The following is a 12942-nucleotide window of genomic DNA, read 5'->3' on the forward strand; positions in this document are numbered from 1 at the left end:
TCTGCATTGTGAGTACTCTTAATTTAGCTACTTTTGCGCTTGCCTGGCACCTCTCCAGCTACAGACCAAGTATGGAGCGTGGAGTGGTCGCTGGAGAGGTGCCAGTTCAAATCCTGGGCAGTGCCAAGGTGCCCTTGAGCAAGGCACCAAACCCCCAACTGCTCGGGGCGCCTATCCATGGGCAGTACAGCCCTCTCACTCTGATATCTCTTCATTTGTGCATGTAGGTTATAGGTCTTGTGGATGTGTATGTATTTCGGGCCTGTGTGTAATGTTAACTAACAATTGAGTGAAAAAAAATGTAATTTATAAAGTTCTTTTTCTTCTTCTTCCTTAAGTACATTTATACACGATGGCTTATTTCAACATTGTGATCGCCATGATTCAGATTATAGATAACTGCTGTTAACCTAGCTAGTGTACGTTAACCTTAACTTTATCAAAGGTCTCTACCATAGACTGTATGTAGGTCCCTACTGTCTCAGTCTGGGGAACTTAACCTGTCTTTGTGTGGCGCCCCCTGGCGGCCGCAGGTCATAGGAACAACCTTAACTATCTTCATTATGACTGTGTGATCTGTGTGCCAGTTATTTCACGTTGAACACAAGCTTTTATCAGTATGGAAACTTTATGTATTACTGCGTATGTTTGAACTACCCAGGAAGTTGCAAACTCCCTTATGAGTTTTCCCCGTTCTCTTAATACATCCATGGTTTTCCCCCAAAGCTACGGTGGCCCTGAAGTGCAAATCACAACAGCAAATAGAAAAACACAACGGCAAATAGGAAAACAGAACAGCAAATATGAAAACACGACAGCAAATATGAAAACATGACAGCAAATATGAAAATATAGGGCCTATCTAGCAGAGGACGGAGCCTCCTGATTGGACAGACTGTCTCTCTGTTAAAAGTAGGCGCTTTTCCGTGTTTTTCACCTCTCCTTCCTGTTAAAAGACAGACAGTCCGTCTGTCCAATCAGGAGGGTCCGTCCTCTACTAGATAGGCCCTACCTTTTCCGGTAGAAGTTAATGCTGTCGTGTTTTCCTATTTGCTGTCGTGTTTTCATATTTGCTGTCGTGTTTTCCTATTTGCTGTCGTGTTTTTATATTTGCTGTCGTGTTTTCCTATTTGCGATTGTGTTTTCCTATTTGCTGTCGTGTTTTCCTATTTGCCGTCGTGTTTTCCTATTTGCCGTTGTTTTATGATTTGTTGAAGTGTTTTCCTATTTGCCGTCGTGTTTTCCTATTTGCCATGATGTTTTCATATTTGCCGTCATGTTTTCATATTTGCTGTCGTGTTTTATGATTTGTTGAAGTGTTTTCATATTTGCCGTCATGTTTTCAAATTTGCGGTCGTGTTTTCATATTTGCTGTCGTGTTTTCCTATTTGCTGTCGTGTTTTCCGATTTGCCGTTGTGTTTTTCTATTTGCTGTCGTGTTTTCCTATTTGCTGTCGTGTTTTCCTATTTGCCGTCGTGTTTTCCTATTTGCCGTTGTTTTATGATTTGTTGAAGTGTTTTCATATTTGCCGTCATGTTTTCATATTTGCTGTCGTGTTTTCCTATTTGCTGTCGTGTTTTCATATTTGCTGTCGTGTTTTCCTATTTGCCGTCGTGTTTTCCTATTTGCCGTTGTTTTATGATTTGTTGAAGTGTTTTCGTATTTGCTGTCGTGTTTTCATATTTGCTGTCGTGTTTTCATATTTGCTGTCGTGTTTTCCGATTTGCTGTCGTGTTTTATGATTTATTGAAGTGTTTTCATATTTGCTGTTCTGTTTTCCTATTTGCCGTTGTGTTTTATTTTAAAGTTTCTAAACAAGCTGACATAACATTTCTGGTGATCTTATTCAGATGTAATTAGTGTGAATAGTAGTTGTCTATCAGCAAAAGGGAGAACAGAGTAGGCCAATTCTGCTTAATCTTCTATGCTGAAATGTATAAACTATTTGAATTATGTGTACATTCATTTATACACACAAAATATCAAAACAGTGCTCCTATAATAGATATTTAGTGTTATTTAAACTTTTGACCTTTCTGACAAAATCCAGGATGAAACTAATTCTGAAAACTGATCTTGTTTTCATAACTTGTTTTGATAAACGATTTATCATTTATCCTCAATTTTTAAATAAAAATACAAAACATCCCCCAGTTTCATCTTTTCAGTTGTGAATATGTGGACATTTTCTTTGTCCAATGTGATTATTTTTGGGTTATGGACTGTTGGTTGGACAAAACAAGACATTTACAGATGTCATCTTACATACAGATCTGTAGCAGATAAATTGATAATGAAAATACTTGTTAGTTGCAGCCCTAATCTGAATCACCAGCCCGGTAGTTTGTTATGATACTAATAACAATACAGCAAGGTTTGTGTGCATGTAAAACATGTTTTGTTCTTTATATTCTTTATTCATCACTCTCTTCCCTGTACCGAACCGTTCAGAGCAACAATGTACACAAAAATAAAATTCTCTCTCTTACAATGAAAACACAAAACCAGTGCAGAATGCCAGTGGTCACCATTGAGTCCAGAACTACATTCAGAGATCTCTTCCTAAACACACACAAAAAGTACAGCGGGTTACAAAAACAGCATATGTGATGGAGAGCAGTTCTCTCCACCGTCGGTCCATCAATCCAGCTTTTCTTTCTTCAAATCAGTACAGAAACACGTGACAGTATGCTGTAGTGATTCTTAAAGACAGGAAATAAGACTTACTTTGTAGGAGCTGGATTTTAAGCCTCTCTCAGATCCTCAAACACAACGTAGAGTACTGTAGGGTGAAGTGGTTAGGTGCCTAAAAGCAAGGCATTTCTGGTTGATAGTGTAATAACACCACAAAAACTAATTTCATGGTCTTGTGATCTTTGTTTTTCTAAACGTGGGTTATTGCAAATAAAAAGTCAAAACCCACCTATTTAGTGCTTTGGTTGAGAGACAAGCAAAAATAATGAGATCTAATCAGCGTTCGGAGACTAAGTGTTTGTACGTATTTTGGGTGAATGAGACAGAAAAGCACACATATCAACAGAAGGCAGCAGCAGTAGACAGTGACGAGGGCCTGCCCGAAGGAAGAAAAAAAAAAATAAAAATCAAAAATCAGCTGACAGGGAAGAGAAAAATATTTACATCAACTGTATACAACTTAATTTATAAATACATTTTAAGTATAAATTAGAAAAATAAAACAAACACCTACTGTAGTTCAATCAGCTACTGCTACTCTCATTTTTAAAATGCCAGTCTGATTATTAATCCTCTTTATATTTGGTGAAAGATTAAAAAAAAAAAAAAAAAAAAAATCAAAAAGGCACAGCAATGAATAATTAGAGCAATTTATCCCTGCAAATTTCTATGAGTCACAACACTAAATCCCCATTGCAACAGACATTAAAATATAAATTAAGACACTTTTTTTTTTTAACCAATAAATGTAAATTCCAACAACAAACATTCCCACACTCAAACAGCATCTACACTAGCATCACCAGTTACAATTTTCTTAAATAAATTAAGGCTTTAGGGGGAGTTTGCGATGTCATCAAAAAAGAGCACCCTGATTTTATTTCTGCTTTCTGTTACTCAGGCAGCAAAACATCGTACAGTGTACCTTTCACACATAAAAGCAACATTTTGGGGAAACACGCTTATTTGCTTTCTTGCCGAGAGTAAGATAAGGAGATCAATACCACCGTCATGTCTGTAAGGTAAATATGAAGCTGGTTATCTTAACTTAGCATAAAGACTGGAAACAGGGGGAAACAACTTGCCCAGCTCTGCCTCTGACTCGCTGCAGCTTCATATTTACCGTACAAACATGAGTGGTATCGATCCAACTCTTGGCAAGAAAGCAAATAAACATGTTACCCAGAATGCCTAACTATTCTTTTAATTTGTAGTGTGCACTTATAGTCTCGATATCAAAGCCTGTTAATGTGCTGCAGAGTGTTCTGACTTCTCCTACAAACATACTTTCCTATGTTCAAGGGTTTAAATGCTGTACCGTTGCATTCCCCCTTCTCTCACACACAAACACCCTCTATAAATGTAATCGCTATGTACAGGGAGCTCAGCTGGCCTCGAACGCTACACGTAGACCAAGTCTCGGCCCTGAGCCGCTGAGCTCCCGGCTGCCTCCTGCACCGGACCCTCCGAGTCCGCCTCGTCCTCGTTATAACCCTCATACTCGATGGGTTTGGGGCAGCTGTACGGGTGGCCGTTGTCGTCAAAGAAGCGGCGGAAGGTGAACTCGTAGAAGGCGTGTTCGGGATGTTTGCCATTGCGGAACCAGCCGTTGAGGGTGTCGTTGAGGTCGTCCTCGCCGCCGCTGTCGCTGCTCCACATTTTATCCGGGTCCACGGGATCAAAGTTGGAGGTGTCTGTGGAGTGAGCGATGGTGGGGACGTACGGCGCCATCTGCTGCCGCAGGTCGCTGGAGAAGTCGATGGTCTTGAAGAAAGGATGAGCTTTGATTTCATCGGTACCGTTCTTGCCGAGGCGGTCCTCGGGGCTGCGGCACAATTTCACTATGAGGTCTGACGCCTCGGGGCTGAGCTTGGCTGGCGGAGGAATGTGCAGCATGCTCTTCCAGTTTATCACCTGGTGTTCAACAGTGGAGACAGCAATAATAAACAATACAGTCTGGGTGCATTACATTCCACTGCAGGTGCTTCACATACCTTCATTTGTGTCTCCAGGGGTGTGGTCGCTAGGAAGGGAGGCTGTCCAACAACCATTTCATACAGGATGACACCAACACTCCACCAATCACAGAGCTGGGTGTATCCTAGAGGAGATACATTTTTTTTTTTCAACCACACTGCAGTAACATCTCTCAGCAGGGTTTTAAAGTTTCCAGTCAATTTTGTTAAGAAGTGTGCTTTCACGTTTTAGTCACACAAAATGATACAAAAAAAAAAAAAAAGGTAAATTCCACAGTACACCTAACTGTGGTTAGAGCCGCAAAGATTAATCGATTGATCAATTAGTTGTCAACTATTGAAATAATCGCCAACTACTTTTCATAATCGATTTGAACAATAAAAAAAAAAAATTAAAGAAATTCTCCTATTCCAGCATCTTAAATGTGAATATTTTCTAGTTTCTTCACGCCTCTGTGACAGTAAACTGAATATCTTTGAGTTGTGGACAAAACAAGACATTTGAGGACGTCATCTTGGGCTTCGGGAAACACTGAACGACATTTTTCACAATTTTCTGATGTTTTACAGTAGCCTAGAAATCTAGACGCACCCTAGCGGCAGCAAATGTAGTTTGCAGCCAGGGTCGTCTAGCAACTCTCCGTTGGTTTGCGAGCTGGAAAAACCAAACTCTAGTCGGGCCAATCACATTGTGTATAGAGTCGGTGGGCGGGCTTAACATAATGACGGCAGAGTTGCGACGGTTCCGCGTGAATTCCCTGCTACTTGAAAACAAAGAAGATGGCGGCGGCTGCTGCTGCTGGCGAACAGCGGTCTTTGGAATCTGGAAGACTTGGAGTTAAGCACTGAAGTCATTCTTAAAAAAGGAAGATATGTTCGGAGTTTTGCCGACCGGAAACGGCAAAAGATTCATCTATCAACTAGCGTTGCTCTGGTTGGTTGTAGCTATCCTATTGCGTGCAGAGGGAATTTGAAAGACAACCGTTTATCCCGCCCCTTGCATCGAGCCCTGCCAATGGCGAGTTCCCAGACCCAACATCTGGATGTGGGTCTGGCTTGTCAGGCTAATTTTATAGACCAAACAACGAATAGATTAATCGAGAAAATAATTGTTAGTTGCAGCCCTAGCTGTGAGCCACTGTACCTGTTCGCAGCAGCACTTCTGGTGCTATATAGTTAGGCGTCCCCACCAGTGAATGTGCCAAACAGCGCTGGTGCTGCCGGGCCTTTCTCCTCTCCAGAGGCTTCAGACGGTCTGTACAGCGGCAATTGGTCGGGTCTTCCCATTCCTTACTGAAGTCCATGCTGTCCTGCCTCACATGGTCACCTGGACACAAAGTACAACGCTTAATTATCTCATTATACTGATCAGCAGTGTGTTTTTTTGACAGACTGAATAAAAATAGCAGGTGTTATTTAGCAGGTGTACATTTAAAAATACCAGGTTTAAACAATTTGATATGGTCCTTGCATTAAGCATTTTCATGATTTCCAAAATATTCACCGAATGACTTGTTGCTGCGTATGGTGAAGAATTTAAATTCTTGAAAGCTAGTTGTTTATTTTCTGGACTGAAACTGCCAAAAGTCAAATATCTAATTATTTTCATTCTAAAAGGCAGCAGAGAAATGTATTCTTGGCAGGTTGCGGCAGAGCTCCAAAAAAAGAAAAGAAAAATCTCCCCAAACAAGTTGTTGGTTGTTAGTCTTCTATGGTGGTAAATTTAATATTTTTTGAACCGTTAGGACAAAACAAGTAATTTGAAGACATCAACTTGGGCTCTGGGAAATTGTGATGTACATGTTTTAACCTTTTTCTGACATTTTATACCGTTAAAGGAAACAATTCGCAAATGAATTGATAATGAAAATAATTGTTAGTAGCAGCCATGTTGTAATTTTATTTTTTAACCTAATGAAAATAATATTGTTGAAATGCTGAATTCACCACGAGCCATTATACTACAGGTAGTACTTTAATCCAGGCCTTTTTTGTAGATTGGTGGGTGAATTTAACATTTTGTATGAACTGTTCAGATATTAAAAAAGTGATACCCACCACTCTGGTAATACTTGGAGTCATGTGTCCAGCGGAAGCCAGTGCAAAGGCCAAAGTCAGTGAGTTTTATGTGTCCGTCTCGGTCTATAAGGATGTTATCAGGCTTGATGTCTCGGTGGATGAAGCCCATCTTGTGGACACTCTCCACAGCACACGTGAGCTCTGCGATGTAGAACTGGGCCAGCTCTTCTTTGAAGATGCCGAGCCGGATGAGAAGGCTCATCATGTCCCCTCCAGGAATGTACTCCATGACAAAGTACAGGTTGTCCCTGTCTTGGAAAGAGTAGTAAAGACGCACCACCCACTCGTTGTCTGCCTCAGCCAGGATGTCTCTCTCAGCCTTGACGTGGGCCACCTGGTTTCTCAGCAGCACGTCCTTCTTACGGAGCGTTTTCATGGCGTACAGTGCTCCCGTGTCCTCTTTTCTGGCCAAGCACACCTCACCGAATGCTCCGATGCCGAGGGTCTTGATTCGTTTGAACATGGCTTTATCCATCTTGGCTCGCTTTAGCCGGATGTAGTTGGACTCTTTCTGGCAGAGCATCATACGCATCTGCTCCTGAGCTTCTGAAGACAAACCCACCTGAGCACAGGACAGAGTCAACAGTGATTTAATGACCCACACCATCTCAAAATTGCAAATGTTGCATAAAAACACACATGTAGTCATGGTTAGATAGCTGGAAACACTAAAAGGAAACCAGTGCAAAATTAAAATTAAAATAATTTTTTAGTGCAAATGTACTGTATTTTCCACGTGTTAATCATCACTTTAGTGCAAAACAAAAGATACACAAGCTGTGACATGATGAGTGATATGGAGTACCATGCATTTCCTTTAGCCACTGGGGCCAACATGCTGCATGTAGCACATTTAAAATACCAAGACCAGTCTCTCAACAACAGCTTACTTGAATAACTGATGTGTGTGGACTATTCTGTGTCACAGGACAGCAGAGATACCTTTACCTTTTTAGATCAGCTGTCAGTGACAGCAAGGAGAGAAAAGAAGAGAAAGAACAGCTAAGAAAAATAGAACAGCATAAAAAAAAACCCATAATACAGTGATGATAGTAGGAAAAATAGTTTGGAAAGAGTGAAAGGTATTCCTTTAAGATAAGAAAACATGAAATAGATTTTATAACTACAGACAATTCATTAAGAAAATGTAAGATGCGACTAAGGTTGTTGAAATTCTCACCCTTTGCATCTCACTTTCCAACTGCTTCCTCCTCCGAATCCTCTGCTGATGGTTCTTTAGGATATTCTCCACATGTTGCTCCATGAAGAACTTAAAGGCCTGGGGTGAGTACAGCGCGACCCTTCCGGACTCCCCTCTCGGCTCTTCGTCTTTCTTGTTGCGGCGGACAGGTACAGGCGATGTTGTGATTTGTTTCTTCTCCTTCTCTGTCGCTGCGGTGCTTTCGGGGCTTTCCGACGTCTTGTCTCGGGAGCTGTCGCCTCCACTGCTCTCCTCTTCAGCGGGCTGCTCTCTGCCTGTGCCGAGCTTATTGGCCCCTGGATCGTAGGCAGGGGGGCCTGTAGCCTGCTGCTGGAGGAGATGCTTAGGATAGGGCGGAGGGGGGCCCTGGTAGCTGGGAACTTCTGCTACGACAGGGATCTGAGGTACAGGGGCTGGGGGTTCTGGGTAAGCAGGTGCAGCTGGAGGCAGTGGAGGCTGCTGCATCCATGGAGGGTGTGTAGGAGCGACAGCGGTGTGTAACTCAGGTTTCTGGACACGCATGCTTTTGACTGGCTGCAGGATGGGAGCCTGGGTAATGGCAGTGACTGTGGTGGCAGATGGCTGGGAGCTGGATGGGTGGGACGGTCTGCTGTTCAGCTGGTGGTTGTTGAAGGAATTGGAGCGGACCGGCATGTTGTGCTGCCAGGACGGCGACAGATCCTGGTTGCTGCTATTGCCAGAGGAAGACTGGGGCTGGTTGGGGTTCAGAGGAGTCTGGGACCAGGACTGAGGAGGACCTATGTTATACATGTCAAGGTTGTGACTGTTCCGGTTAGGAACCATCATGGACTGAGGGATGTTTCCACCATTGACGTAAGAGGGAGAGGATGAAGGTCCTCCCGACTGCATCTGCTGGTCAGTGGGACTGTGACGGTTGCTCTGGTTAACTGGGTATGGGGGAGGAGGCTGTCTGCTACCCCCAGCCATGTAGTCTGGCTGAGAAGAGCCATTCTGAGACCAGCTGGAGGGGAAGGTGAACTTATTCCCCCCAGAGCTCTGCATTATGATGGGCTGGTGGCCCACTGGGACTGGGCTGATCCCACGCTGATTCTGAGGTGCTGATGATTGGTAACCATCAGGCCAGGCCCCCTGGGGTACCGGAGAGATGCGGGGCACAAGGTAATCCATGTTGCCAGGGTAGCGTGGGTTGCTGTCCCGGGATGATGCAGGAGGCATGGCACCACGGTTTGGTGGAGGTGTGACACTGCGCACCTGAGGTGGCAGTGGAGGATTGACTCTCTGGCTGTTAGCAAGGTGACCCTGCTGGAAGGCAGGAGGTGGTCCGGGGCTGTCTGAGCGGTACATCATTCCATCCACCATGAGAGGACCGTGTCGAGGCACCAAAGACTCCTTAGAGCCTTTCCAGCTTGGCCTCCTCAGCACAGCCTGCTGGATATGAGCTCCTATGGGCACAAAAAAAAAGCAAGAATTCAATCATTACTTGTAGCACTGCATCCTCATAGCTAAAATAAATTAAACCAACATCCATCCAAAACTAAAATAAACAGGTCTGTAGGTCTTTCTATAAAATATGCAAAATTCTCACATATGCATTCACACATAGGAGCAGTGTGCTCTCTCTCGCCCCAGAGCCACGTTTCTAGGACTCAGTTATTAACTTGGTACGTACAATGATATTAAATCCAATCAGAATAATAGCTAATACTTTGAAGACCAAAGCTGTGTAACATGACTTGTTGTAAGACATAATGCATCAGTATTTTGTTTAACAAATAAACTAAAAAAATATGGTTGCCAACATACTGTAATGCATGTCTTTCCTCGGATGTACCATTACTGTCATTATGAATGAAAACCAAAACCCTCGTTTTCAACTTCTTCCATTACATGACGCAGTGACTCATTCTCCGTTTGTCAGCACGTATTGTCATTTCTTTAAGCAAATGTCCAAAATCCTGCAAACAATATCAAGGTTGAATGAACAAGCCTAGATGGAAAATAAAAAAGGAAACCCAGCATTTAGTCCCAGTGGACAGTTACGTACCTGGGGGTTTCAGACCTGTGGTGTTGGGGTTGGCCATCTGTTCCCTCATGGAGTCCTGGTAGCTTACCTTACCTGTGAAGTCTATAACTGCCCCCATACTCCTGTTGCTCTGTTTAAAGGCAAAAAGTACTATTAACATTTAGAGTTTGTGCAATCAACGGATTACAAGATGCAAATGAACTGTAAATACATTTTATACAGAATGTATTATTTTGCAGAACAGTTCTAGTATCTTTACAGTCTTCAAAAGTAATAAAAATGGACGACGGTGCAAATAATTGTTTTAATTATTGATTCATTTGCTTAATATTTTCTTAACTCAATTAACTGTTTTGTCTATCAAATGAAAACAGTGAAAACTAAATCACAATTTCCCAAGTCTAACCCTGTTGTCCAACCAACAGTCCAATGAACCCAAAGATATTTAATTTACAATAATATAACAGACAAAAGCAACAAATGCTCATATTGGAGAAGCTATAATCAGAGAACGTGTGGATGTTTTTAAACTTTACAACATTTACTAGTTACTTGTTACAACTGAAAATACTGCACAACATACTGTCCTTTATACCTGGATTGCATGCACTAGTTTTAAAAAGTGGGAACTGTCAACTGAGAAACTACTTTAGTAGGTCGTCCTTCCACCTTGCATACTTTTCATTTTTGAAATAATTCTCCGGTAAGCAAAGTGCACCAAGTTAATATTCTAGAGTACAGAGTTATATTTATAATGAAATTCCTCCACAAAAACCTGTCTGACAAAACACGAAAACATCTCTTCTTCTCACCTCTTCAAATCCAGTACAGGGGGATTCCAACGACATGTGTTTGTTCACCTCAGGACCGGAAGTACTGGGCTCATTGGCAAAAGGCATCAGGGATTTGCGGATCTCCTGTAAGGCCTTGTGGTAGGGGTTTTTGGGGTTGCTGCATCGCCCCTGTTGCCTTGGGTCCTCAGGAGGCATTTTTCCAGCTCCTCCAATGTCCACTTTAGGTGGGTCCGAGGGTCTGGACAAGTTGCGCAGGCTGTTCCGTATTTCCTGCAGCATGTGCTGGCTGTTGCCGCTGTAGTTGCTGGTGGGGAATGTTTTGGGTCTCATCTGTCTGTATCCTTCGGGTTTCTCCCCTCCTCTCTTCATGTAAGAGCATGTATGATAACGATGAAGGGGATGAAGAGGATGTCGCTCAGTCCAGGGTTGCAGCAAAGGGTAGCAGAGATCTCTGATGTCTGACCTCACATCTGCATGCTGTTGACAGGAATGTACAATGTGAGATGAGCAGTCATCCAGAGCATGTCATGTTACCGAACAGGTTAGGCAAATGAGAGGTGTGTGCTATAGTAGCAACAAATACTATTAGATAAACATTAGCTATGTGAAGATTGTTATGAAGCAGACTGTCAATTTTGGGAGTTCATCTGAACCTAAAGCTGAACATTTTTTTTGGTTTCGGTGCTTTACCATTTCACTTAAAACTGAATTCGTTGTTCAAAGCCTGAAAGTTAGAAAAAACTATTCCTTCATTCTTCTTCACAACTTGTTTTTTTTGTAGATTGTCTTGTTGTGTTGATGCTTATAGTGTATTATTTGGCGTACGTGCAGTTTAGTGTCACAAATTATTTTCCAAAAACTGAATGTCCCAAATGATGAGGGTCTTATTTGAGACAGGTTACGGTTAGGGGTAGGGTAGCACAGGTGGTTTAGCAGGTTCATAATTAATTAAGGACATTGTATGGGGAATTTGGGACACTAAACTGCACATATACCTTGTTACGTTTGCTATTTATGCTTATATTTATATATTTTGTCTTTTGACATAAAGCGCTTTGAGCTTACGGGTAATTAAAAGGTACTTTATAAATACAATTGCTAATTGCCATTCACAAAACAAGAGCCCGTCCACTTGCTAGCGTCGTTAGCAGCTCAGGCTAACAGAGCGCTACTTTAACGCTAACGTTAATTCTCTTGCGTCCAGTATTGTAAAATGAAATGCTTAAGTTGTTTGTCACATTCACCTAAATATCCAACACAAAAATATCCATGAGCTGCTAACAGGTGTTTTCACTATTCAATTTGCATAGAATCAAACGGCGCATGAGCTCCTCCGCGGCCTGTGTGTTGAAGGCATCCATTTGCTGCTAACGTTAATTCAACAACAGGTTGCGAACTAGCTGCTAGCTCGGAACACAACAGTCAGTCGTGTCTGACAACTTACCAGTGTCTGTAGCTGCAGCTTTTCTCAACAATTGTCCTATTTTGACCACAAACGGTACTCCTTGACTTTTCACGGCGACAAGGACGTGGTTTTAACTTAAAATGTCCTTGTTGTGCCGAGCTGGCTCGTTCCTAGTTGTGTTGAATTCCTGGGATGTCTGAATGACAAGTACAACAGTTACAGCAAGCAAGTTTGACGATGAAAAACGCAACTCACTTCCGGATATTGTAGGTTTCACAATAAAAGAAAGAAAGTAACTTCTGGAGTAGTTTCGCATCGCATCGCCAGACCTATCTCCTTTATATACTGTCTATGCCTATCTCCCATAGACTATATACAGTCTATGCTATCTCCACGGTGATAGGATAGGTTTAGGAACTTTCCTATCCCTGCAAACTGACAGATACACATTGAGAAACTAACATTTTTACCATAACAAACAAACAAAAATGTAATTGTGAAATACAATATAATATAAAACCCCTATAACATAAAATAAAAAACGACATATCTTGTTTATATCAAATACAAAAATCTAATATAAAACATAATAAATGTACATGCACATCCTAAAAAATAAATAATACCACAGTATAACACATGGTAGTTAGCTGCTAAAAAGTAATTTAAAAACACACATGCAAGTATAAGAAATCGGTTAAAGAAAAAGGTTCCTCAGAAATCATCAAAATCTGGAGGTGTATGTTCGATCAATTTCAATTAATAACAGGATAATCTCAGTCACACT

The 12942-nt window shown here is 41.9% G+C and overlaps 1 protein-coding gene across 2 annotated transcripts; it reads right to left on the minus strand.

Annotated features, from left to right (window-relative positions):
- Positions 1-2376: 2376 nt before the first annotated feature.
- On the minus strand, positions 2377-12382 carry lats1 (large tumor suppressor kinase 1). 2 transcript variants are annotated; one of them, XR_013503403.1, is made up of 9 exons: positions 12195-12382; positions 10769-11227; positions 9978-10086; positions 7931-9375; positions 6730-7312; positions 5816-5998; positions 4690-4796; positions 2729-4609; positions 2377-2563 (listed from the first exon to the last, which is right to left on the minus strand). XR_013503403.1 is itself a non-coding variant. In XM_078274353.1 (8 exons), exons 2-8 carry the CDS (start codon positions 11117-11119, stop codon positions 4097-4099), a joined length of 3291 nt encoding a protein of 1096 aa, XP_078130479.1. In that variant the 5' UTR covers positions 11120-11227; positions 12195-12382; the 3' UTR covers positions 2377-4096. The 2 variants fall into 2 exon arrangements, 1 of the variants encoding a protein (XP_078130479.1); XM_078274353.1 differs by having other exon boundaries at positions 2377-4609.
- Between the last annotated feature and the right edge of the window lie 560 nt (positions 12383-12942).

This window comes from Sander vitreus, chromosome 18, assembly GCF_031162955.1.
Source record: "Sander vitreus isolate 19-12246 chromosome 18, sanVit1, whole genome shotgun sequence".
In the NCBI taxonomy this organism is placed as follows: Eukaryota; Metazoa; Chordata; class Actinopteri; order Perciformes; family Percidae; genus Sander; species Sander vitreus.

Bases quoted from the DNA above. Each gene is read 5' to 3' on its own strand.
- lats1 (XM_078274353.1), bottom strand. From the start codon at position 11,119: ATGAAGAGAGGAGGGGAGAAACCCGAAGGATACAGACAGATGAGACCC. The intron at 5,999-6,729 runs GTGGGTATCACT...CTTTGTGTCCAG, and splicing joins CTCCAAGTATTACCAGAGTG to GTGACCATGTGAGGCAGGAC. The intron at 4,797-5,815 runs GTACAGTGGCTC...TATCTCCTCTAG, and splicing joins AGAAGTGCTGCTGCGAACAG to GATACACCCAGCTCTGTGAT.